Below are 25,517 nucleotides of genomic sequence, written 5' to 3'. Positions count from 1 at the left end.
TCACATGGGAATAAAAAAGGGAATGTTTTATTTTAAGGCAGAAATTCACTTACACATATGAAAAAAAAAACCAAAAAAACCCCCAAGCATATCAACAACCTATAAATAACTGTTTCAATGCTGACTATTACAATTCTTAACATACCTAAAACCTGCCTTGGAGATAGCCATATCTGCAATTGGGCCATCTGAACATAGATAGCCCAATCTTTTGAAATCATTAAAGTTATGCTAGGGTATACGTCAATCTACTCACTTTTTCCCCAGTGTTAATGAAGAAATTTAAGGTAGTAAATTACAGAAACAGTTTGCATCATTACAAAAATCAAGTGTGAAATATTTTCCATGATGAAAGATATCTTACAAGGCAACCACTGAAAAATTAGAATAGCCAGGAGAACTTTGATACTGAAACAGATTCATATGTTCATCCTGTGGAAGAGTAGTGCATTAAAAAAGTTAAAAATACTTTGTGTTTCAGTTCAGCTGCACTTGATTCAAGTGCTGCTCAGAGGTTTTTGTCGTTATAAATTAAACATGGTTGCTCCCTTAGCAACCAGAAGTACCAGGAAAATGTTCATGTTCACAGAATAAATAGATGCAGTCTCTTTTGCAACAAGTTATCTCACTCCGATATGGGAGGTCATCCATTCCAGACCTTGGCATAATCTGAAAATTAATAAGAGAGGTCGCAATGAAGCTTAACCATTTGCTCTCACATAAGTCATCCTACCAAAAAGCATCATCTTTCGCCATCAATTACAGGTGCACGTGGCCTAGGTAGGATTTCTTTTAAAGCTAAAAAGATACAATCACATGAAAGAAAGTCCAGCTTCAATTTCCCTTCCAGAGCCAAAACATGCTACTCTCAAAACGTATCATCCAAGGAGTGAAAGGAAAGATATAAAAATCTTAATGGGTTTCCCACATAGCAGTACAGATGACTTACCACCAGGCCTTAGGGCAGGAGTTCTCAAACTTCATTGCACCGTGACCCCCTTCTGACGACAAAAATTACTACACAACTCCAGGAGGAGGGACTGAAGCCTGAGCCCGTCCAAGGCCTGCTGCCCTGGGCAGGGGGCGCAAAGCTAAAGCCCAAGGGCTTCAGCCCTAGGCAGGGGCCTGTAACCTGAGCCCCGCCACCCAGGGCTGATGCCCTTGGCCCGGGGCAGTGGGGCTTGGGCTTTGGCCACAGGCCCCAGCAAGTCTAACGCCAACCTTGGCGACCCCATTAAAATGGGGTTCCGACCCACTGTTTGATAACTGTTGTCTTAGGGCTAACACAAATATCACATTTCAAATGCTGCTTACATTAGATCTTCACTGAATGCCAGGGTGAGGCTAACACAAAATCATGTCTGGCTAAAACTCAAAAGTTGACAGTTAAGAAGCACCAACGTTGTTTTAATCCATCAATATACAACTGCCAGTGACATTTCTCTTTTGGCTGTAGTATTCTGTCAAACCCTACACAGTATGATCCATTAACAGCTTTAATTTTGGTAACGTAATAGGGCCAAGGAGAGAGTGATCCTTCTTTTTCATTAAAGAAAGCCTTTTTAAATAGTATTCAAATGATTCAAATTAAGTGAACAAATAAAATTGTATTTTGAGTACATTAAAGAAAAAGGCACTGGCTTAATTAATGTTTACCTACAATAAATTTTGAAATGAGAATGTGGAATTACATAGATTCCATATTAAGAACAAAGTTACAGTAAGTACATCACCAATTTAAATATGAAAGGAAATTATTTGACCTGAAAATGTAGATCTATTTACACAAAACCAAATCCTCATGAATTACCCATCAAAGTTGCCTTTAGCAAAAATAATAGTAGCTAGTTGGACAAGTCAGTGGCTTAATTTTTGGAAACAAATATCCAAAATTAATAGACCAAAAATGGGTCAGCACCTTCCATTATAAGAGGTCAGGGTAAGTGATAGAGGTACAGACAGACACTCACTTCACAGGACAGTCTCAGCTGTATCTGAAAAGTAAACTTCACATTTCATCATTGTGGGGAAGATTTTTTTTTTTAAACTTCTGAATGATCTGCTATATCCACTACTTTTGAAGCCTTGAGGCAGCATTATCACAGAATATTCTTCTACTATTTTACTGCTGAAACAAAATGAATTCTACAAATGATGAGGCTGTTTGAAAATCAAGGTGGAAGTTTAGGGCACTTAGGAAAACTGGGTAACTGAATCTGAAAGAAAAACCCATGGTTAGCTCCTGTCAGACACCAAGAATGTCTCATCTGTGAAGGCAAGGGGTCTGAGGAAAGCTCAGTTTTAAATTTTTGTAACTTTGCTGGCATAACTGAGATAGAAGTTTAAATGTTAATAAGTCAATTACATCAACTGCATATAGGTAACAGGTTTTACACCAGTAACAAAGTAGGTCTTCATGCCATAGTGAATGTTGGCAAACATGTCTTTTTGAGTATACATCTGAAAAGTCAAAATAAGGTCTGATAGGACTGCATATTAAAAAGACATTCCAGGATGAAAGGGTGGAAGTCTCCTGGTAGGGATTTCCAGGAGCACTAAAATATTTGTTGGCTTCTACACAACAAAAAATGGTGTTCATAAGTGATCCTCACAGTGAGGCTGAAAGCCACACCCTATTTATATTCTTTACCCTCTGGTCAAGTCAGAGTTGCTGCCCTAGTGTATAGAGAGTTGAAGCAGTCACCCGGGTATTACAGACACTAAGCAAAGAGCAAGTAGGCTAGCCAGTCGACATAGCGAGAGTCAATAGGAGCATAGAGCATCATTCTTTCAAACGGCTGAAAAATACTATCAGTTAAAGCTGGAGGACTCAGCTGTAAGGAAGATCCAGAGGTTAGCCAAGGGGAAGATACACTTAAGGTGTCATTATGTCTGCAAAGGTGAGAATAAGAAAAATCCTATTTCAAAAGATCTAGATCGGTGCCAATGAGCTTCTAAATCACACAGTTTTCCATTTATTTTATATTCTTGAACTTAGACACATGTAACGTGACACCTACCCTTCTCCAGTCAAAGCACAGCAGGACTGAATGTGCCATGGGTGATCCTTTATAGAACTAAGGGTGAGGTATTTAGATATTTCAGCAGCTGTCATACAACCTTTCACGTCCTGCTTATTTGCAAAGATGAGAACTGCAGCCTTCCGTAAATCCTGGAAGCAAGACAGAATATGTATAGTACTTACGATGCCAATGTTATGATACAAATCTAAAAGGTTATATAATGTTAAATATATTTTCCGACAGTTACAGTAAAGTCATTCTATATTAAAATTATGCAGTAACATTTAACTTTGAGAGGCTTTCTACAACAATAAATTATAGTGGAAGACAAACAATGATTCATTTAGAAAGCTGTTCTAACTAACATTCCTCAGGCATCAAATTAGGGTTTGCTTCACTTCTCGGTCCTTTGGTCTTGCCACGCTTCACTGATGACTAATTTGAAGACACAATAAATAATATATTTTCTGAAGCAGCTCAGTATGTTCAGACAATTATATTACTATTGGAGGAACATTCTGGAAATCTTTAAGTGAGATAATGACAGAGTCGAAGAGTTAACATGCCATCATTCCGCTGAAATTACTTCCAACTCTAGGTGCTTTTTTTTTTTTTTTTAAATAAAATTAAATGTTTAGAAATTTTATAAGGACAGGAAAGGAAGAAACTATACTTCTTTAACAAATCCACTTCATATCTTAAGACCTTTGTCACTTTTGAGTAAAGGGCAGTACTTACTAGTAATGTTTGAATAGTTTAAGTTAGATGTGAGTCGTTTAGAATGTTGTCTAAACTTTCCATGTAACTAAGGCAACAAAAATAGGAACAGCAGATTTTTTTGGAGCAGGGCAAGAGATAAAAAAGACATTTCATAACCAAGAAACCATTAGGTCAAATTTTAAGAGTTCAATACCAATTAATCTGCTAGGATTAGTGGAGATCCATTTCTATGTCTGGATGCTTTGAAGAAACAAAAGCAAAGTTAAGGTCCAGTGCTGCAAATCCATACTCTCACAAGTAGTCCTAACTTATAGACTAGTCTGACTGAAGTCAGTCATCAGGACAACTCAAATGAGTTAAGACTTCTTAGAATCATGGATATGTAGAGCTGAAAGGCACCCTAATAGGTCATGTAGTCCTCCCCCCCCCCCCTTCCCCACCAATGCTGAGGCAGTATTTGAATAGGTGTTTGCAATATTGGGATCCATTTTGAAATCACAGGGAAGATTTTGAACAAAAGACTTCTTTCCATCCATTTTATAACATATTTTACACCCCCAGACCCAGAGCAAAAACTATTTTTATTGAACTGACCCATTTACAGACAATTTCCTTTCATTTTTAGAAATAGATTATGAACCACTCAGATAACACTTTTCAGAGTAACAGCCGTGTTAGTCTGTATTCGCAAAAAGAAAAGGAGTACTTGTGGCACCTTAGAGACTAACCAATTTATTTGAGCATGAGCTTTCGTGAGCTACAGCTCACTTCATCAGATGCATACCGTGGCACGGTATGCATCTGATGAAGTGAGCTGTAGCTCACGAAAGCTCATGCTCAAATAAATTGGTTAGTCTCTAAGGTGCCACAAGTACTCCTTTTCTTTCAGATAACACTGAGTACTGCTCATAGCTAAACTTCATTTTAGATCAGAAGGGAAGCAAGCATCATCCAAAGATTAAGCATTTATAACACTATTTATGATTCTTTACATTAATAGGATGCAAGCAGCAGTGAAAACTAATCTCAAAACTTGTTTTAGAAGGTTTTAAGCGTCTTCAAAATTTCATTTTTAACTGTAGTTGTAAGACAGAGGAAGGAAAAACAGTACAAGTCAGACAGCATGAAGTTAAACATACAAAAACTTTTTATAATCTGTATAACTTTTATAAAAGAAACTGCTACCTTGTTACAATAGAATGAACCCTCCTAAGAGTGTTAGAACATGGAGCATGTATTTTTCATGATATTCTGACTGTTCTTGTCTAGTCACCGACAATCTAAAATTTTTAAAAAGCACAGTTAATGTACATCAATACCTATGCTAATGAAACAACTTTGTTTTGTAAAAGGTTAAGTCTTCATGTTTATAATTATTTGGGTGCTAACAAAAAAGGAAGCCTACAATCCAAATGTATTGGAATACTGAGTTTTTAAATATACCTCATGAGCCAACATTCTGTAAAGTTCTTCTTTTGTGATAGAAAGTCGTTCTCTGTCAATGCTGTCAACAACAAGAATGATGAACTAGGGAAAATAAAAGAAAAAGGCTTCTCAGACTACATGTAAAAAGGTTCCATCTATGTATTTTCTGTAGTCTGAACTTTGCAAGAGAGACTTATTGGTTAGTAAATGTTCTTTATGCATATCAGACCTGGACTTTCCTAACCAATGCATCTGACTTCAGAAAGCATGCTCCACACTCTGTCCCAATCAGATTTTGAAAGGCACTTCAGATTCTTAAATCTTGGGTCGAGTGCGGTAGCTATCTTTAGAAATCTCACATTGGTACCTTTGCATTTTGTCAAATCTGCAGTGAAAGTGTTCTTAAAATGAACAACATGCTGGGTCATCATCCAAGACTGCTATAACATGAAATACATGGCGGAATGCGGGTAAAACACAGAGCAGGGGACATACGATTCTCCCCCAAGGAGCTCAGTTACAAATTTAATTAACGCATTACTTTTTTAATGAGCATCATCAGCATGGAAGCATGTCCTCTGGAATGGGGGCCAAAGCATGAAGGGGCATACGAATGTTTAGCAGATCTGGCATGTACATACCTTACAATGCCAGCTACAAAAATGCCATGCAAATGCCTGTTCTCATTTTCAGGTGGCATTGTAAATAAGAAGCGGGCAGCATTAGCTCCTGTAAATGTAAACAAACTTGTTTGTCTTAGCGATTGGCTGAATAAGAAGTAGGACTGAGTGGACCTGTAGGCTCTAAAGTTTTACATTGTTTTGTTTTTGAGTGCAGTTATGTAACAACAACAAAATCTACATTTGTAAGTTGCGATTTCATGATAAAGAGATTACACTATGGTATTTTACTCCTGGGGGAATTCTGTGTCACTGTGCATGCACAGAATTCATGTCCCCTGCAGATTTCTTTGCTTCCCCACAGAAAAATGACTTCTGACAGGGAAGCAAAGGAAGCTGCAAGAGCGGTCACGGTGCCACTCCCTGGCAGCCAGGCAGGTCGGCTTGGGTGCCTGGAGTAGCTGGTAGAAATGTAAATCACCATGGGGGGCGGGGGGGAGCGGGGATGGGCAGTCGTGCGTGAGAGACAGCGTGACATCCAGTCCCTCTTGCTTGCTATTGCAGCATGCTCGGCATGGAGGGGCAGGGCTTCAGGGTGTTTCTGAGGAGGTAGGAGTGGGGCAGGCTCTGTCCCCTCAGGCAGAACAGAATGTATAGAATCATAGGACATGAAGGGACCTCGAGAGGTCATCTAGTCCAGGCTCCTGTACTCATGGCAGGACTAAATACTATCTAGATCATCCCTGACAGGTGTATACTCCTGGGGGAATTCTGGACCATTGCACAATGCAGAATTTTGAAGAAATTAATGTGCGCGCAGAATTTCCTTTCCCCCACAGAAATGGGCTTCAAGTGCTGCTAGTTGCCACTAGGGATCCAGCAGAGCCCAGCTCGCCCATAGAAGACGCTACTGGGGGGGAGGGAAAGGGAGCTAGAGGGTTCCTGGCAGCTGTAGTTCCCAGCGTGCCCTGAGAGAAGGAGAGGGTGGCGGGCAGGAAACTCCATGTAAGCCTAGTACTGAGCATCAGGCTGTTTCTCCCTCTGTATCCCTGGGCTCTATGGGGGCAGGATTGTGGGTGTCTGGCCCCAGGGGGCAGGAGGAGGGGAAGAAACAGGAACTGGGCTGTCATAGGGGTTTCTTTAACTCTATTCCTGCAGGAATTTGTGTGTGTGTCTGTATTGCTACAGACATACTTGCTGACAGGTATTTTGAAATAACTTACCAAAATAATTGAAACTGGCATGATTATGGAGTATTATTTTGACAAATAAAATTAGCAGAATTTCGCATAATTTTAAAATATTGTGTGCATAATTTTTAGGCACGGAATGCTCTCAGGATTAGGTATTTGTATAAGGTGAATTGAAAAATACTATTTCTTTTGGTTATAATTTTTTACAGTGCAAATATTTGTAATACAAATATAAAGTGAGTACTGTACATGTTGTATTCTGTGTTGTAATTGAAATCAATATATTTGAAAATGTAGAAAAACATCCAAAATATTTAATAAATTTAAATTGGTATTCTATTGTTTAACAGTGTGATTAATTTTTTTAATCATGATTAATTTTTTTGAGTTAATCGCATGAGTTCACTGCAATTAATCGGCAGCCCTATATGATATAGATAATATATCTATATAAAAATAAAATAGTATACTTTACTGGTGATCTAAGGTTGGATTATCAGCCCCAAGGTTGTCTCGTGCGTTCTGGCTATTGTGCATACCCTGCTACACAAGTGCATGCAAATCCCAGATTACACATGTGTAGTCAGATGTGAACTTGCTAGTCATGTGCATAATGGAAATTTGACCCCTGGTGACTGCATAGTTGAAAGCCAGGCACAGAGCAATGATCACTTAGTCAGTGTGCCTTACGTATCAGAAAATGTCTAAGGTTGGATTCCCCCAAATGCACCGTAAAATACATTTTCACCTGTTACTATCTGGGCTTAAAAAAAATTTAATTGCCAATAGCACAGAAAAGATCTCAGTGCTTGTTGGAGGCCTGAGCTTTGCATTCACATAGCGCTTAAGGGCCCTTATTCTAACTGGAATCTCTAGACCAGTGATGTCAAACTTGCAACCCATAGACCAGATCTCTCCTGCCATTAATCTCATGTTAGAGAGGAAATCCCAACAATGCTGACATATAAAGTGTCATCAACTATTTCACATTTTTGTGGTGGAAAAAAGACGAATTGGGAATGAAGCCCACTGACAGGCGAAGTTAGTGGCTGCACTGAAGAAAATGGAGAGACGGAAAACAGCGGGGGAAGAGAGAGAGAGAAGCCTGAGGAAGGAAAAGAAAGAGTAGAAATAACACGGTCTTAAATGGGAACATTTTTCCACTGAATGATACTGAATAGAAGAAAGAATTAAAAAGTTAACTAACACATAAAGCTCTACACTCAATTTCTGGGCAAACCTCCCATTGAACGAAGAAGGAGCTCCACTATGGACTGAAGGGAGCCTGGGCTCTCAGACCCTCCCACCTTGCTCAGTCTCAGAGCCTGGGCTCCAGAGCATCTACAATGTTATTTAGCATCGTAGCACAAACCCAAGTCAGCTGACCCGGGCTCTGAAACCAATATTCACAAGAGGTGGCTTTTACCAAGTAAAATCATAGTTTTTACCACCTGAGAAACTAGCTAGAAAGGCCTTAAACTGGGACTATTTTTAAAACTGTTTCATTAAGGTTACATTTAGTTTTAGCTACACATTAAAACTGTGGTTATATATGGCTATAGATTCATAGATTTATTTAGGACTGTACAAATAGAAGTAAAACTGGAGTGGACAGAATACTAACATATGTAATTATAACCCTGAAGATCAGAATAACTGTCTGATAAACTGAAAAGGAGTACTTGTGGCACCTTAGAGACTAACCAATTTATTTGAGCATGAGCTTTCGTGAGCGACAGCTCACTTCATCAGATGTTTACCGTGGAAACTGCAGCAGACTTTATATACACACAGAAATCATGAAACAATACCTCCTCCCACCCCACTGTCCTGCTGGTAATAGCTTATCTAAAGTGATCAACAGGCGGGCCATTTCCAGCACAAATCCAGGTTTTCTCACCCTCCACCCCCCCCCACAAATTCACTCTCCTGCTGGTGCTAGCCCATCCAAAGTGACAACTCTTTACATAATCAAGTCGGGCTGTAGACATGGACCACAATTATTTTTTTTAAAAAAAAACACCTTCTACATATAATTCTTCAAAATGTGAATGAAAAATGCAACTACCACAATGGCACCTCCTCATTGTGTCCTATTATATCGGACCTTCGCACTGTGATTACCAGTCGTCATAATACAGTAAACTGTCATATCTGCTATAAACTACACACACTTGGGAAAAGGTTCCATTTGAACTCAAAAGAAACAATGCATCATAGTGGCTCCCCTGTGTGAAGCTGTTGGTAGAACGCAAGCTGGCTACGTGATTTCATGCTATCATCTGGGATAGTCTTTAACAGATTCAGGCTCTTCCCCCAAATTCCAGCCCCTGTAAGTCTTGGAGTGTTGTGCAAGGACTGCAATTTCTTGAAAGGGAGGAGAGCAATCTATACTACTTTGTTAGTAGCACCAGTGAACTGTTGAAGCAAGATAGGCAGCACCCAGGGCTCTGCTGCCATCTTTCTGGGTGAAGCAGGATTCCAGTGCTAGCCTGAGGGAAGTGATGTGTAAGAACTCCTGCTGCAAAGACTAGCAGAGAAACGAATTTAGGTAGCAGGAAGGCAGCTTATTGGAAAGTGGAATGGCTATTCAACAATAAGGTAGTGTATGTTTTTGTTCTTTTCTAAACTATTCTGTCTATGTTTATTAAGGTATTAAATATCAACGTCTGAAGATCTTTGTGATAGATGACTGAGGTTTGCACATGCAAACTGAAGTTATGGAGATTTAATACATGCTGCACAAGCCTTATTAGGGGTCAGCAATTAAAAAAACCCAAAGATGTTCATCTTTGCAGTGTTATAAACCAAAGTGAAAACAATACATTGGTCAGCTGAAGTCACCTCTGACCTTTCTATCAATGGCAGCTTTATTGCTATATCATTCCTCCCATTCAGCTGGCGTTACTTTTGTCCCCTAAATAAATGCAGCAGCAGCTGCTGACGATTTTTATACAGTGCTGCATAGCAAAACTTTTGTTCTCTTTCCACTACTGTCACTGCTTCACAAAAACACTACTACGCACGAGAACAGAAGCTAAACCATTCGCTTGCGGTCTCCATCCCCAATTAAGTTTTGCATTCACTGTGGAGAAATGTGATGTATATATCGCTCTTATTTTTCTCAAACAAGTTAGAAAACAGTTTCACTTAAAACCTGTGTTGAGCTAAACAAAACTCTTATAAAACCACTGAAATCTAAAATACAAGCTGTGTACACACCGGCAGGCCCAACTGGACTGTTAATCCCAGAGGACAAATAATATCATTTGTCTAGAATAGGATGGAAGAGTATTCTAAGTATTTTTTGCTTCAGAACCTTCAAGCCCAGCATCCCGTCATACAGAGGTTTATTACAAGGCATTCTAAACACATACATAATGTATCTTTGTTTGTACTGTACTACTCAATTACAGGGTGCCTAAGCAGCAGGTGACAAATTTCAAAACAAAACAAAAAAAACACTAAAATATCTCCTGATCCTGAAGTATCTATGCTAATACACATATTCAGATGTGCAGATCTAGGTCTGGAGTTAAAATACATTAAGAATTACTCTGTTCACTTGAAACACAATTTTTGTTCCACTAAAACAGTGGCGCAAAACCTTTCCAGACTATTGTACCTCTTTCAGAAGTCCGATTTGTCTTGCATACCCCCAAGTTTCACCTCACTTAAAAATTACTTTTATTTCTGATTTTGTAAGCAAGTGTCACTGCATGCTATTACTGAAAAATTGCTTACTTTCTCATTTTTACCATACAATTACAAAATAAACCAATTGGAATATAAATATTGTACTTACATTTCAGTGTATAGCATATAGAGCAGTATAAACAAGTCACTGTATGAAATTTTAGTTTGTACTGACTTCGCCAGTGCTTTTTATGTAGCCTGTTATAAAACTAGGCAAATACCTACATGAGCAGATGTACCCCCAGAAGACCGCTGTGTACCCGCAGGATTATGCAGACCCCTGGTTGAGAACCACTAATCTGAAAGCTTGATTTAATGAAAATACAGAGCCATGACCTTATATCATCTACTGCATTTGGGCCTGAATTCTGTCCTCACATATGGGTAAATTCTTCCATATCCTATTAATGTAATCTCCACCCAAGCTATCAGGACTGAAATCTATATTTATTTGCTTTATTTTACACTTTGGGAGCAACTTCACATACCTCTGTATTTGAATAATAGGTATTCCACGATGACCGTAATGACTCCTGTCCTCCAATATCCCACATAAGGAAATGGGTATTTTTTACGACTATTTCTTCAACATTGCTTCCTATGGTTGGAGATGTGTGGACCACTTCATTCATTAAGCTAATGGAAACAACATCACACCACAAAAACTAATTAGCAATATCTTGAAACTTCCTAATGTATCAGTCGTATATTGTGACAAGTTTGTATAACAAAAAGTATATCCTTTTCATTCCCTTAAAGCAATTATTTAAAACAGTCTTTTTCATCTAAATTTTTATTAAAGATAAAATAATAATGTATTAAAGCTATATAGAGACATCTTTTCTGTAAAAGATTTATTCAATTTGGGTGCATGTTATGAGTTACAATCAATGAGTGAAGAGACTGCCCTTTTATCTGCATATGTAGTAGTACATACCATAGATAGGGATAAATATGCAGACAATTATACATGAACGTCCGGTACAGAAAAGTGAAGTTTAAATCTGATTAACACTTTGTTAATATTAGTAAAAATCTAAAAAATTTACTTGTTTCAAAACAAAAGTTGCCATGATACAACAGGTAACCATCACTAGAGACAATATTTTTGAATCTTGCTAGAATAATCTGAAGATAAAGTTGTCAAAGCACGTGGAAAAGGTAAAGGTTGTCTGATTTCACAATAGCTTCTGAAAGAAATTCTGTATCTGCAGCTGAAAATACCTCAGTACGAACTTTAAAACAATGGTTTATTTTGTCAACGTAGAGTACAGAAGAAAAGGGTTTGGGGAAACATTCTTTATTTCTTTCTATCTAAATGTATATACCACTTTCATCATCACAGTAATTGTGTGCTTCCCAAGTATTTATACATTTATCCTTTATACTCTTGTGAGGCAAGGAAGAGTTTGTTTTGTTTTTAACTACAGCTACAGACCATAGCCATTTATTGCAGGAGCCATGGCAGCATGATGAAATATTATTCTGAAGGAACTGTTAGTTCCACCAGTGACATGCCTTTGACTACGGGGGAGATGACAATTTTTTCTTCTTTTGGAAATAATGGTCTGTACGTGGGTTTTGCAAACTGACTAAAAATAAAGGCAGATACAAATTTTAAATTAAGTTTCTTTCTGGAAGCTTTCACCAATGCGTGAAAGGATTTTACCACTCATCAATTACCAAAGATCTCAATTGCAGAGATTTATTTTTTGTCCTCGAGAGCACTCTGTGATACTCTGTGCTGAGTATCTGATTCACATGAAGCTCAGCTCTAAACAATTCAACATCTGTATCTATTTTATTACTATACACACAAAACTTAAATATTATTGAATGACAAATACCTTCCTTGGACGAGCTAAGCTCTGGGTACCCCAGAGTTTTCAGTCAGGTCTCATACATTAATTGTGAAAGAAAGTATTAAACAAACAGAAGTTTTAAATAGCTCATATACTTACAACTGGTAAAGAATGGTGGTCTTTCCTGCATTGTCAAGTCCCACTATTATTACTTTGTGTTCTGCACAAAAAACAAAAGTAAACTGTTGTGAGAAGCCAAAGATACATTAACCACTTTTCTGATATTAAAAAAAGGCAAGGCTGCCTTGCCTGTTTTAGGTGAACAGCCTGCACAGAGTATGGAAGACTCCTAACTAAAAAACCCACAAACCAGTATCTTCTCCAGAAAGAGTTATTATACTTACAAGGAACATAAGCTAAGTCCATGGTAAAGTTTTATTTTAAAGGAATGATTATTAATAAAAAACAATTGTTTCATGCAAAAGAGTAGCATTAATATAAAAGTAAGCTTGAGAAATAAAGTAGACATAAGAACATGAAGACTGCTCGCTGACTGTGCAAACTTGGTTCTGCCAATGTACTTATTACTTAAATGTTTTTAGATATGTTCAGTTTGCATGAAAATAATTAGAATATGTGCCAAAGTGAAATTTCTTGTACATTTTATATTCCGAAGTTAAACCAAATATAAAGACTGTATGTAATTTAAGACTTAGCTCTACAAAGCAAGCCAAAAAGTGTGTGTGTGTGTGACTATAGGTACTTCAAATTAAGAACACAATTACAGAATGACCAGTATTTTAGTAATATTTAAAACAGATCAAAAACTAAAGCTGAATATTTACAGCAGGCAAATTGAAGAACTTGGCAACTCAACTAATTTTCTTGCAACTCAATCAAGGTAAATCTAAAGACTGCATATAATACTATGTTAACCCACCATATAACACTGAATGAGATGCCTCAGTTTATGGATTGCATATATTGATAAATTATTTAAGGCTATGAAGATGCCATATTTAAATGGATAAGTATAACTTTCTACTCTTAGCACGGCAACTCCTGAACCCCAAGCGCTTGACTACTTAACAGTTACTCCTGGGGGCATTCTGTGCCAAAAAATTAAAAATTCTGCACACAATAATTCAAAATTCTGTAAGTTTTATTTGTCAATAAATAAATCCAGCATGGCAGTGGGGAGCACAGGCCACTGGCTGCACAAAGTTGGGAAATCACCCTGCAGCCTCCCCACCCCAGGGACACAGACTCAGAGGTGAGGCTGCAAATGATCCTAACGCAGCCTAAGCTCTGGGCCTGCCCCAGAACTATCAGGTGTAGGGCAGGCAAGCTCAGCCAGGCAGGATACAAGTGTGGAGGGGCTCAGTGTGGGGGGATCCAGGTGAGAGGATTCTGTGAGACAATTTGAGTGCAGGCAGCTCAGTGGGGAGTCTAGGTGTGGGGGAGCTAGATACACAGAGCTCGTTGGAGGCATTCCAGGTGCAGGGGCAATGGTACTCTGCAGGGGCTTCCAGGTGAAAATGGTTGGGGCTCAGCCGAGAGGTCTGGGTGTGGGGGGCTTGGTAGGATGGGGATCTGGGTGCAGCTAACTGGGGGCCAGTGACAAGGGCTCATCGGGGGGGGGGGGTTGAGTGCAGGGAGCTCAGTGGGGAGTGGTCTGGGTGCAGGAGGTGAGGTTCAGTGGGGTGAGGTTTGCGTATGGAGGGCTAGGCAGGTTCTGAGTGTACAGGGTGAGGCTTGGTGGGCGTGTTTGGGTATGGGAGGTCCAGATGCACGGCGGTTGGGCAGATGGGGGAACAGCTCCCCATACAGTGACCCCTCCCCCCACAGCTGAGGAGAGATGGGGGAAGGAACCAAGAAAGGATGCTGAGCTTCCTGCAGCTAAGGGAGGTTTCTGGGGGTAGGTCTGACACAGCCCCAGATGCTCCTTGCAGGGAAAGAGGAAGTCCCATCTTCTTCTGCCTTCAGCCCAGCTGGGACTAGCAGCTGATACTGGCTCAGGGTAGAAGCCACTGGCTGGGGTGTTCCCAGCCCTGCAGTGATTTACCTCTCTGCTGGCTGCTCCGGGTTCCTGAAACGATGTACCTGCGCAGCTAGGGGATGGTGCATGACTGCTCTTGCAGCTTCCCTTTGCTTCCCTGTCAGAAAGTCATTTTTCTACAGGGAAGTAAAGAAATCTGCGGAGGAAATGAATTCTGCGCATGCCCAGTGGTGCAGAATTCCCCCAGGAGTAAACAGTGATATGCCAAATGATGCATTAATACTTTTTCATGCTACTGTACATAGATAAGACTATTCGTAGCCTTAAAATGGCAACTTTTATTTTCTTCACACTAAGAAAAAAAAACACATTGACAAAGGCAGCTACAAAGCAGGTTAAATTACCACAAGTCTTCTGTTTTGATTTTTCCACTATGCATGTGCAAAGTTGGATTGGAAAATACAGCAAAGGGTATTTTTACTCTGTTCAAAACAGAGCAGAACTATGAGCAAATGAAGAGTTACAACAGAATTAAAACTCAGACTTAACTATGGGGTACCAATATATGCTTCAACAAGGCATATTTAAAATTTTAGTCCACATATTCAGAACATCACATGGATGGAAAGCTACAGCTTACTCTGAAAAAATGGTACATACTTGTTAGATTTATAACAAAAGTGTTATAATCTTTGATATGCCTTGGAATTTTAATTTTTATGAAAGTTAAATTACTTTTCTTAAAAATATTCAACTAGGACTATTAAATATTTATCACATCTACTGTATAAGGAACAAATAGATGTGGACCGTCTGTGACACTCTGTACCTTGGGGGGGACACCCTACACCCCCATGTTCATCTTTATAGAATGATTGTGTGGTATCCAAAGAAAAGTTTGTCACATTGGGTGTCTTCAGAAGGCTCATAATGCTCTGAGCATGGTTGTTACAGTGATGTTATAGTAATTGTTACAGTAATTTTATAGGTTATACTTTCACGTATATAGTTATGAGGGTGAACATGTATCCTGATGGCTTAAAGCAAGCCCATGTGAAAACTCTCCAAGAACAAAGAGGCAGTTCACACCTTGTCAGGGCACAGATGGGACAAAGCCAGCCCAGCCTCACAGGAACAATGGACACTGGCTTAGGCAACAACAAAGGAATCTGTTAGACCCTGGAGGGAGTCATGCCCTTCCTTTGGGTAGTTCAGGACTGCAATGAGGTAATGCTCACCTGACTCTGAAGCGGGGTGGGGGCAAAACCAAGAGGAAAGAAAGGATATGATAAAAGGGAAAGACATTTTGCCATATTCTCTCTCTTCCACCTACATCTACAGACACCACCACCACCAAACGACTGAACCACTGATCAAAGGGGAGAGCCTGGCTGAAGAGCCAGCCAGTGGTGAGAAGCATCTAAGTTGTAAGGACATTCAAAGTGTTAAGATCAGCTTAGAATCCTTTTTGCTTTTATTTCATTTCACCAAATCTGACTTGTTATGCTTTGATTTATAATCACTTAAAAATCTATCTTTATAGCTAATAAATCGGTTTGTTTATTCTACCTGATTCAGTGCGTTTGGTGTAAAGTGTGTCAGAGGCTCCCCTTGGGATAACAAGCCTGGTACATATCAATTTTACCCAGGTACACAGGAAACAGCCCCTTCCCTATTAAAGGACCGGGAACTCTGAATTCCCATTTTCTGTTTGTTTGTGGTAAAAAGCTTGTCTGCCTAGCTGAGTATGCCAGCTCCATGATCCAAAAGCACTTCTGACCTGGAGAACACAGGAGGTGGTGGATCCCTTGAGTGTATGGGGAGAAGAGCTGTGCAGGCACAGCTCAGATCAAGTTGTAGAAATATGGACATCTATGAGAAGATTTCTTGGAGTATGTTGGAGAAGGACTACAAGGACTACAAGCAGTTCCAAGAGAAAGTAAAGGAGCTGCATCAGGATTACCAGAAGGCAAAGGAGGCAAACAGTCACCATGGTGAAGCACTGCAGACATGCCACTTTTACAAGCTGCAGTAGGCTACACTCTGCGGTGACCCCACCATGACCCCCAAGAGCCACGTGGATACCTCAGAGTCAGAGTCTCAGGCCATTGCAGACAAGATTGAGGAGGTGGTGTTGGAGGAGGAAGATGGGAGACAGGCAAGTAGGGGATCCACTGTCCCAGAGAATCAGGAACGCTTTGTAACCCCAGAGCAGTCCAGCCAATCGCAGCAATGCAGCGTGGCCAAGCGTGATGCCAGAGAGGGAACCTCTAGTGAGTATGCACTTAGCATTAATATGGTGGGATCACATATTCTTATTTGCTCTTTTTATTTAAATAACCAGAGGAAGTAAAGCAGCTGATTCTCATTGTCTGGACCAGCTAGGCAGAGGGTGATCTGCGAATTACAAACACAGGGATGTCTCAGGAATCCTTCATAGAGATCTCAATCCTCTGTGGAAGGTTTCTCTGGAGGGCTGCCTTATTTCTTCCACTGTAGTAGGACACTTTCCCAAGCCACTCCAGTATTAATTTGGTAGGCATCATCACAGTACACAGCCCAGCAGCATAAGGACCTGGTCTGTACCTGGATGCATGCAGCAGCTGTTCCCTTGCCACCTGTTACCCTCAAGAGTGTAATATCAGCTAGGATCACCTACGGGAGACTGTGGTAGTATTCATTTCAATTACTCAAGCGGCAAACACTAGTGTCTGTGTGCCCCCCCGCCATGATTTTTCACCTCTTCCCCCACCACCGGGGCTCCAGAACCTGAAGTGACCATGAGGCAGGGTCACTGGAATCAGGTGGGCCATGACCGCCCACTGTTTCACATGGTTGTGGTTTGGGTGGCAGGAGCCACCATTTCCTCCACAAACTGCAAGCCTCAGGCAGGCAGGGTGCGGGGACATGGGCCACCCCATACCTCTGACCGAGGCAGGTGGAGGGTCTGGGCCATCCCAGAGGTGTCCCGGGCTCCATGGGAGGCTCTTACCGCTGCCTGGATCCAGCTTCTAGACTGGGCAGGGGGTGGTGCCTTGGGTGCCAGAGAGCAGCAGTGGCTACGGGCGGGGATGGGGGATTAATGATTACGTTGTGGTGGCTATAGCAAGCAATCCCCAGTGATGCCACTGCCAAGGCTTGCAGTTTGGGGGTAGGGGGAGGGAGGGGAAATGCCGGTCCCTAACCCCCACACTAAGCCCACATTACCAAGGGTAGGGGCATGGCCCCTGGGCCACTATGATCCCATCGTGGGCTGCCCCCCTCTTCTGCAGGCATTCTAGCGCCCTTGTCCTCCAGCTATACTCATCATGGCTGGGACAGCAAACTGGTTCAATAAATATCTTGTAGAAATGAAAATGTTCTGCTTCACACTTGCGTGGATTCTGGGGAGTGATTTTTGTATAGCAAATCTGCACTGGAGATTAGGTCTGCATGGACAATTGTTCCTTTGTGCTTTGCATGTTTTACAGCTGAAAGTGTGGCCTTCAACTCTTCCTCCACACCATCAGAGAGGCTCTCCCAGATAAGACGAAGGTGAAAGAGAACACGCGATGACATGTTTAATGAGATAATGAATGCCTGTGGGACAGGGGACACTGACCAGAGGGTGTGGAGGATTGCTCTTACAGGGAAGAAAAAAAAAAGAAAGAAAGGACATTATGAGCAGGACAAAAGACCAGGAGAATAAGTGTGGCATGCAGCAGGAGATGTTGGGGATTCTGAAGGAACAGACAGACATGTTTAGGTGTCTGGTTGACCTCCAGGAGAGACATTTTGAAGCTCTACAGCCCCTGCAGAATGGCATTCCAAAATCACCATACTCCCCCCCTCACACACACATTCCACTAGGCATGGGGGGCCAGTACAATATCCTTTCCACTCAACCCTGGGGGATGGTGTACAGACTCACAGCTGCACATACACTGATGTGGGACAGGCAAGGCCAGTTTGTTTTTGAACAAAAGATGAATGTATTTCCCTCCTGTATTTCCAAGGTTTAATTCGATGTCACATTTTTGTTTATATATGTGTGCAATAAAAGTCCATTTCTTAAAAATGAAATCTTTACTAATTCAAAGCACTGGGGGAGGAGGGATGGCTAGGGAAACTTAGGCACTGGGTGTATGAACGAGTTCACACAGAGCTGGAGTTGTGGCTAGAACCCAGGAGCCCAGGCTCCTATCCCCTCCACGCTGTAAGCAGTAGGCCACACTCCCCTCAGTCATAACCACCACTGTAGTGGCCCTCCATGCAGGATGAGTTGGTGGATTGCAGCCCATTCCCCGGGCATCGAGTACATACCCCCCACATACCCCACCCTGGTAGTGCCTTTGGAGGGGCCAGGAGCTGAATGGACTGTGGGGTTGTCTCCCCAGCACTAGGTTGGGAGGCGGGTCTCGTTGGTGAGTGCCGGGAGTCACTGTCAGAGAAAAGCAAGAAGTGTATTTCCAATGTTACATAACTACACACACAGAGCAGTCATGGCAATGTTCAGACTATTCACATGCAAAAACAGAAAAGCAACACGTCACAGTGCGTCATTAATAAAATGGGTTTTCAAAACCTCCCTCAGATGCACTGCTCCATGCTGAGCTTTTATAGCCCTGGTATCTGGCTGCTCAAAATTAGCAGACAGCCTATTCACCTCCAAGCCTCAGCCCTGTGAAAACTTCTCTCCCTTTGCTTCACACATATTATGAAGCATACAGCAGGCAGCTACCACCATGGGGATATTTTTTTTCACAGAAGTCTACCCTAGTGAGCAAACTGTGCCAATGACCCTTCAAACAGCCAAAAGCACATTCAACTGCCATTTGGACTTGCTGACCTATTGTTGAAGTGCTCCTGTCCAGGTGTCCGATGTACGGCTTCACAAGCCATAGGAATAAGGGGTAGGCTGGATGTTCCAGAATCAATATTCGTATTTCAACATCTTTAATAGTGATTTTGTGATCCAGAAAGGAAATCCCTGCTTGCAGCTTTCTGAACAGGCCTGTGTTCTTAAAGATGCGGGTGTCAGGCACCTTCCCAGAGCATCCCACATTAATGACGGTAAAACGCACCTGGTGATCCACCAGCACTTGCAGCTCCATTGAAAAGTTCCCTTTCCGTTTATGTACTCTGTATCAAGGTGGTCTGGTGCTAAGACAGGGATGAGTGTGCCATCTATCGCCCCACTGCAGTTAGGGAACCCTACTGCAGCAAAACCATGCAATATCTCCTGAACATTGCCTAAAGTCACAACCATTCTTAGCAAAAGAGGACTAATGGCCCTCCATATTTGGACCACAGCAATCTCAATGGAAACTTCCCTACTCCAAATTGATTCCCCACTGACCGGTAGCATTGCAAGCTTCCAGACAGCAACTGCCACTAGTTTCTCCAGTCAGAGCAAGTCTCATTTTAGTGTCGCTGCGCCGTACACAAATTCCAGAAAGTGGCCTTGCGCATACAAAAGTTCTGCAGCCACTACTCATCATCCCATACCTGCATAACGATGTGATGCCACCAGTCAGTGATTGTTTCTCAGGTCCAGAAACAGCGCTCCATCATGTTCAGCTGCTGTGCAACTGCCAACAGCAATCATGAACTGTTTTGTTCCATGGCTTACAGCATTGTTACTTGAAGGACACTGCCATGTTCCACAGGGCAGTTTCTCTTGTGGCTCTGGAAATACTGAAGGATAAGGTGCATAGGGTTTGCAACGCTCACCACAACAGAGCACAGCTGTGTAGAGTCCTTGCTTCTCTAGAGATGGTGTATATGCGGCTATGCCAGCCTTTTGAAAAAAAGGCACAAAATATTATGGGATGCAGATGAAATCATGAGAGGGAGAAAACTGCATCATGGGATCTTCGAGCCATGTTCCCAGTCACCTATGCAAAAATGTTTTATTCCCACGAGGCATTGCAAACCCTTCCCAAAACCACCTGTGACGAGTTGCACTGTGGGATATCTACCCACAGTGTGCTGCTCTCTACATCGACGCAAGAGCTGCTAATGAAGACACTCTCCATCAACGCAAGGACTGTAGTCTAGACATGCACAACCGACTTAATTAGTGTGGTGGCTGTATGTCAACTTAAGTCAACCTAAGTTTGTAGTGTAGACATGTCCTTAGTTTTGCTCAGTGTCTTTTGTTGTGAGGAGAAGAAAGGAGTTCCAGGTGTTTGGGCTCCTCCCTAGCTAGACCACTGTTGCTAATTTGAATGTCTGCACATTTTAGGAGAAAATAGTGCCTGACAGAATTAAGTTAAACATGCTGTGCAAACTTTATATACTACTTTCATCACAATATTATCTAATTCAATATCGTAACAACTTTATTTCCTGTTTTTCCTTAATACAGGCTTGATTTCTCTTACCTTTCAATAATAATGTAGTATTCTAAACTAGTCACCTCTACCAGAGTACAGTTATCTGTTAGTGATCAGAGACATGTGACATTAAGCAGTATATTAAAATGTGTATTTCCATATATATTGGTAGTTTGATAGCACTTCACTCAAATACATGTGTGAGGGATATTTTTAGTGAAAGTCAGGGACAGGTCACAGGCTGCCATGAATTTTTGTTCATTTCCAGTGACCCGTCCATGACTTTTTACTAAAACCATGCAACACAAAACCTGAGCCTTACATAAAAAACAAAGTGTTTTTTTGGAAAAGGTTAGAATGAACCATGCAGAGAAAACAGTTATTTTGATTAGGCTTCACAATTCGCTTTAAACAGCAAATTTAAGGTATCTTAATGACCCAGTGGGTGAAATCCTGACCCCACAGTAGTCAACGGGAGTTTTGATCAACTTCCATGGAGTCAGAATTTCACTCTAAGCCTTCTAAACCTATGCCTCAAAAATGGATACTTATGTTAGGGGCAAGAACCACACTCTTCACTACAACAGCTTATTAGAGTCTTGCAATTTTGATTTACTTGGCATTTAAAAACCAAGTAAACATATTAAACTAGCACCTTTCAACCAAGTCAAATAATTAACCAAACAACACTTAAAAACGGCTTATTGTGAGCAATAAAAACAAATCAGTATCAGATGTGCAACTAATTTATGCTACTTAAATGGAATCCCCCAAAATCAAGGGACTACAAGTACGTGTATACAAGCTTTATAGAATTAACAACATTCATATTCTGCCTGTCAGCAATTTTATGTAAGAAAGTCATATTTTATGGGAGCTGGAAAGATCATGGACCACCCCCTCCCCCAAAAAAGTAAACCCAACTCTAAACGTACATAAGAATGGCCATACTGCGTCAGACCAAGGTCCACCTAGCACAATAAGCTGTCTTCCAACAGAGGCCAACACCAAGTGCCCCAGAGGGAATGAACAGAATAGGTAATCAAGTGATCCATCGGCAATTCTCAGCTTCTGGCAAACAGAGGCTAGGGACGTCATCCCTGCCTATCCCGGCTAATAGACACTGATGGACCTATCCTCCATGAATTTATCTAGTTCTTTTTTGAACCCTGTTATAATCTTGGCCTTCACCACATCCTCTGGCAAAGAGTTCCACAGTTTGACTGTGCACTGTGTGAAGAAATACTTCCTTTTGTTTGTTTTAAACCTGCTGCCTATTAATTTCATTTGGTGAGCCCTAGTTCTTGTGTTATGAGAGGGCATAAACAACCCTTCCTTACTTTCTCCACACCTGTCATGATTTTACATCTATCATATCCCACCTTAGACATCTCTTTTCCAAGGTGAAAAGTCCCAACCTTTTTACTGTCTTCTCATTTGGAAGCTGTTCCATACCCCTAATCATTGTTGTTGCTCTTTTCTGAACCTTTTCCAAATCCAATATATATTTTTTGAGATGGGGCGACCACATCTGCACACAATATTCAAGATGTGGGCATACCATCAATTTATATAGAGGCAATATGATATTTTCTGTCTTATTATCTATTACTTTCTTAATGGATTCCCAACATTCTGTAAAAATTCCCAACACTTAATTTCATCTGCCACTTTGTTTCCCAGTCACCCAGGTTTGAGAGATCCTTCTGTAGCTTTTTGCAGTCTGCTTTGGACTTAACTATCTTGAGTACTTTTGTATCATCTGCAAATTTTGCCACCTCACTGCTTACCCCTTTTTCCAGATCATTTATGAATATGTTGAATAGGACTGGTCCCAGTACAGACCCTTGGGGGACACCACAATTTACCTATCTCCATTCAGAAAACTGACCATTTATTCCTACCCTTTGTTTCCTTTTTGTTAAACCAGTTACCAATCCATGAGAGAACCTTCCTTCTTATCCCATAACAGCTTACTTTGCGAAGACACAGAAAGTTTGACCCCTTCAGTCTGACACAGCCAACATTACATTATCTTAACAGCACTGTTTCCCAGCTGACCGCAATTTGGATGCACAGTTTCACAGAACAGGACTCGGAAGAAGAGAGGAACCGTAGCTAGTGAGACCCTGAAAGTCTCTGCTGTTGCAGTGATGAAAAAGTAAGTTTGAGAGAATAGGGTGCATTAGCCAACCCCGCACTGAACTAACCTCCCCCGCTTCGATGCCAGCCTACGACCCCCATTCACACACACTCCAGGCACTCCCCCCCCCCAACTCACACAGATACACTCCCCCCACCTGCTCCCTCAACACTCGAGGGGCCTCCCTTCCCCATCACAGCCGGGACCCCATGCCTCCCTCCCCGGCAGCCCCCCCAACGGACCAGCGGCTCCCCCGAGCCGGCACAGCCCCGCCCCCGGCGAACGCCGCTCACCCTGGTCACAGAAAAAACTCCACAGCTTAGCAAATATCAGGCCCATGGCTAGGCTCGGCCGCGGCCGGACGACGTCACGCTCCGAGAGTCCCCACGACGCAAAGGGGCGCCAGCCGGCACTGGTGACTCGAAGGCGGCGGCCGCGCCTGGTCCCGGGCAAGGGAACAGAGCCCGAAGAAGCAAGTAGGCGGAGCCACCCTCAAACCCGCCTCCCCAGCCAGCCACTGCAGCCAATGCCTTCCCCAACCGCCTTGCGTCACTGCGTGGCTCCGCACGCCATTACGTACGTGCCCTCCTCCCTGACGTGAAAAAAATAGTACGTGGCGTCACCCTCAGCCGTGGGGCTGGGTGTTGGGTGATCCTAGTGCCCCTGGGCGCAGCGGAGCGTTAGGGGACACCGCTCCGCCGGGAAGCCTGCGCTGCTGCACGCCCCCGGCCATTGTCCCCCCGCGGTCAGCGGGGCTCCGCGGGGGGCTGAGCACCTCACCCGACGCCCCAGCGGCCCGTAACCGCTGGGTAACGGACGCGGCGCCGGGCGGTAACTGCTGCTGGTGGGGAAATGTGCCGGTTGCAGGTTGGGCCCCGACCCACGCGCTGATTGTGTTGGTTTGAGGTTCCCGGGCTGGCTAAATAATGCCGCGCACCATAGAGAGCTACAGCTCCGTCAACACCCGCGCAGAGAAAATGCCACGCTTCTCCCGGCCGCCCCTGTTTCACCTCTTGTGCCTCTCTTTCGCGAGGCATCCAGGGGGCTGCCGCCCGGCTGGTTCTTATTCCTGTGACGCACTGTGGGGGGGACGGGGGGGGCACTGCTCTGGTAACGCTCGGACAGAGCTTTCCGCACGGGGCTGGCCGCGCACACGTGAGTTGTCCCCGGGAAGCCAAAGGGGCGATTCAGGGGGCTCGTGTGGCCACAGGAGCCAGCCCTCTCCCCGGTGCCCCGTTCTCCTGTGAGCTGGAGCCGAGCGGCGCCCTCGCGCGCTCCCCGACGAGGGCTGAGGCGGCGGGAGCGGCCAAGCGGGCAGCTCCCGCCGCGCTTAGAACTCGCCTCAGCCCCCAACCCTTTGCCGGCCTGACGGTCAGTGGAAGGCGGATGAGCGCAGCTGACCAAGCCCAAGGGAGGCTCGGGGCGGAGTTTTCCGCCGTACCCCGGAAGAGGCGGGCTGCGGCCGAAGGTAGGGCGGGTGTGCAAGGACGTGGAGTGCTGTCGGGGGGAAGCTCCGTAGTCACTGTTGAAGGGGCAGCAGGATCCCCCCTTACGCCCCTAACAGCGTCGCGGGGCCAGCGCGGTCGGGAGGCGGGAGCCTCCGCCTCACCCGCGAGCCGTCTCCTTCCCAGACTCTCCGCGCGGCGCGGCTCCTGCCCGGAGGACAGGCGTTGCGGCTGCTCTGGCAGGCCTAAGCAGAGGCGCTGCGGGGCACGGTCTGGAGTAGGCGTCCCCAGAGCCGCCGGAGTTTGGGCGCGACTGAGAGCCACCGGGGTGGGGAGGGGGATGCCGCTCTGCGCGGCAGTGTTAGCCGGTGCTGGTGTTACCCGGTGCACGAGCTGTGCCAGCCTTTCCGGAGCCGTAGGTACCGAAAATCCTTGCTGCTTTAGCCACGCCGGCCCAGGTAGCGCCAGTGTGGGTACGTGAGCCCTACTTGCTCTCTGTAGGGAGGGCCCTGCGGTCCGTAGTCTGGACGGGAGGAACTGCCCCGCACACTTCCCTCCTCACTGGGTTTTTCTGAGAAATTTAGGCACTTAAAGAGGCAGATAAACACCGAGGTATCCCCCCCCCTCGATTTAAATGGGAGTTGGGCACCAAGGCACTTCTGAAAATTGTTGCCCAGATGCATCTTCAGGTCCCTGAAGACCTGGCCATTGAACAAATAGCCTGTAAGGGATAACAAATATGAAAATATCAATGTAACTGGTTACATGGCAATACAAACACTTCTGTCTTGTCACATAGGGGAGCAGTTTCACTATAGCTGCACATTTTGATGTTAATTAAGTGAACCCTTCATTACTTTTTTGGCCTGTTTTTGGAGGCAGTTTATGCAGTCCATACCATACATATAGGGAGTGAAAGCAAACCATTTTGCCAATGGCACATCATAATGAAATACTATACCTAATGCTAAACCAGGTAAGATTTATTGCCACTTTTCTATGGAGATGTGTCTGGAAGTTTTAGGTCACTTATACCATGAAAATATTCATATCAGCATCTTTACGTACAATGTTCGTACCATAACACTATTAAGTGTAGGCCTGAGTTCTACAAGTAATGTTATTGTATAAATT

The 25,517-nt window shown here is 43.1% G+C and overlaps 2 protein-coding genes across 11 annotated transcripts in view; one reads left to right on the top strand and one right to left on the bottom strand.

The window, feature by feature from the left end:
* Positions 1–24,070, bottom strand: ARL5B (ARF like GTPase 5B). 3 transcript variants are annotated; one of them, XM_048837986.2, is made up of 6 exons: positions 23,949–24,070; positions 12,639–12,699; positions 11,166–11,313; positions 5,187–5,270; positions 3,021–3,172; positions 1–669 (listed from the first exon to the last, which is right to left on the bottom strand). In XM_048837986.2, exons 3-6 carry the CDS (start codon positions 11,307–11,309, stop codon positions 621–623), a joined length of 429 nt encoding a protein of 142 aa, XP_048693943.1. In that variant the 5' UTR covers positions 11,310–11,313; positions 12,639–12,699; positions 23,949–24,070; the 3' UTR covers positions 1–620. The 3 variants fall into 3 exon arrangements, with proteins under 3 accessions (XP_048693943.1, XP_048693941.1, XP_048693942.1); XM_048837984.2 differs by lacking the exon at positions 23,949–24,070 and adding an exon at positions 23,232–23,434; XM_048837985.2 differs by lacking the exons at positions 5,187–5,270; positions 23,949–24,070 and adding an exon at positions 23,232–23,439.
* NSUN6 (NOP2/Sun RNA methyltransferase 6) overlaps positions 23,583–25,517 on the top strand; it is a 59,136-nt gene continuing 57,201 nt past the window's right edge. For 4 of the 8 annotated variants that reach the window (XM_048837978.2, XM_048837976.2, XM_048837977.2 and 1 more), the window contains exon 1: positions 24,413–25,359. The gene's annotated coding sequence lies outside the window, so the exon portion shown is untranslated. The other 4 variants (XM_048837974.2, XM_048837972.2, XM_048837975.2 and 1 more) reach the window with 4 other exon arrangements.

Source organism: Caretta caretta, chromosome 2 (assembly GCF_965140235.1).
Source record: "Caretta caretta isolate rCarCar2 chromosome 2, rCarCar1.hap1, whole genome shotgun sequence".
NCBI classification, from domain to species: domain Eukaryota; kingdom Metazoa; phylum Chordata; order Testudines; family Cheloniidae; genus Caretta; species Caretta caretta.
The sequence above is the reverse complement of the archived record's forward strand: the minus strand, read 5'-3'. Positions and strand labels throughout refer to the sequence as shown.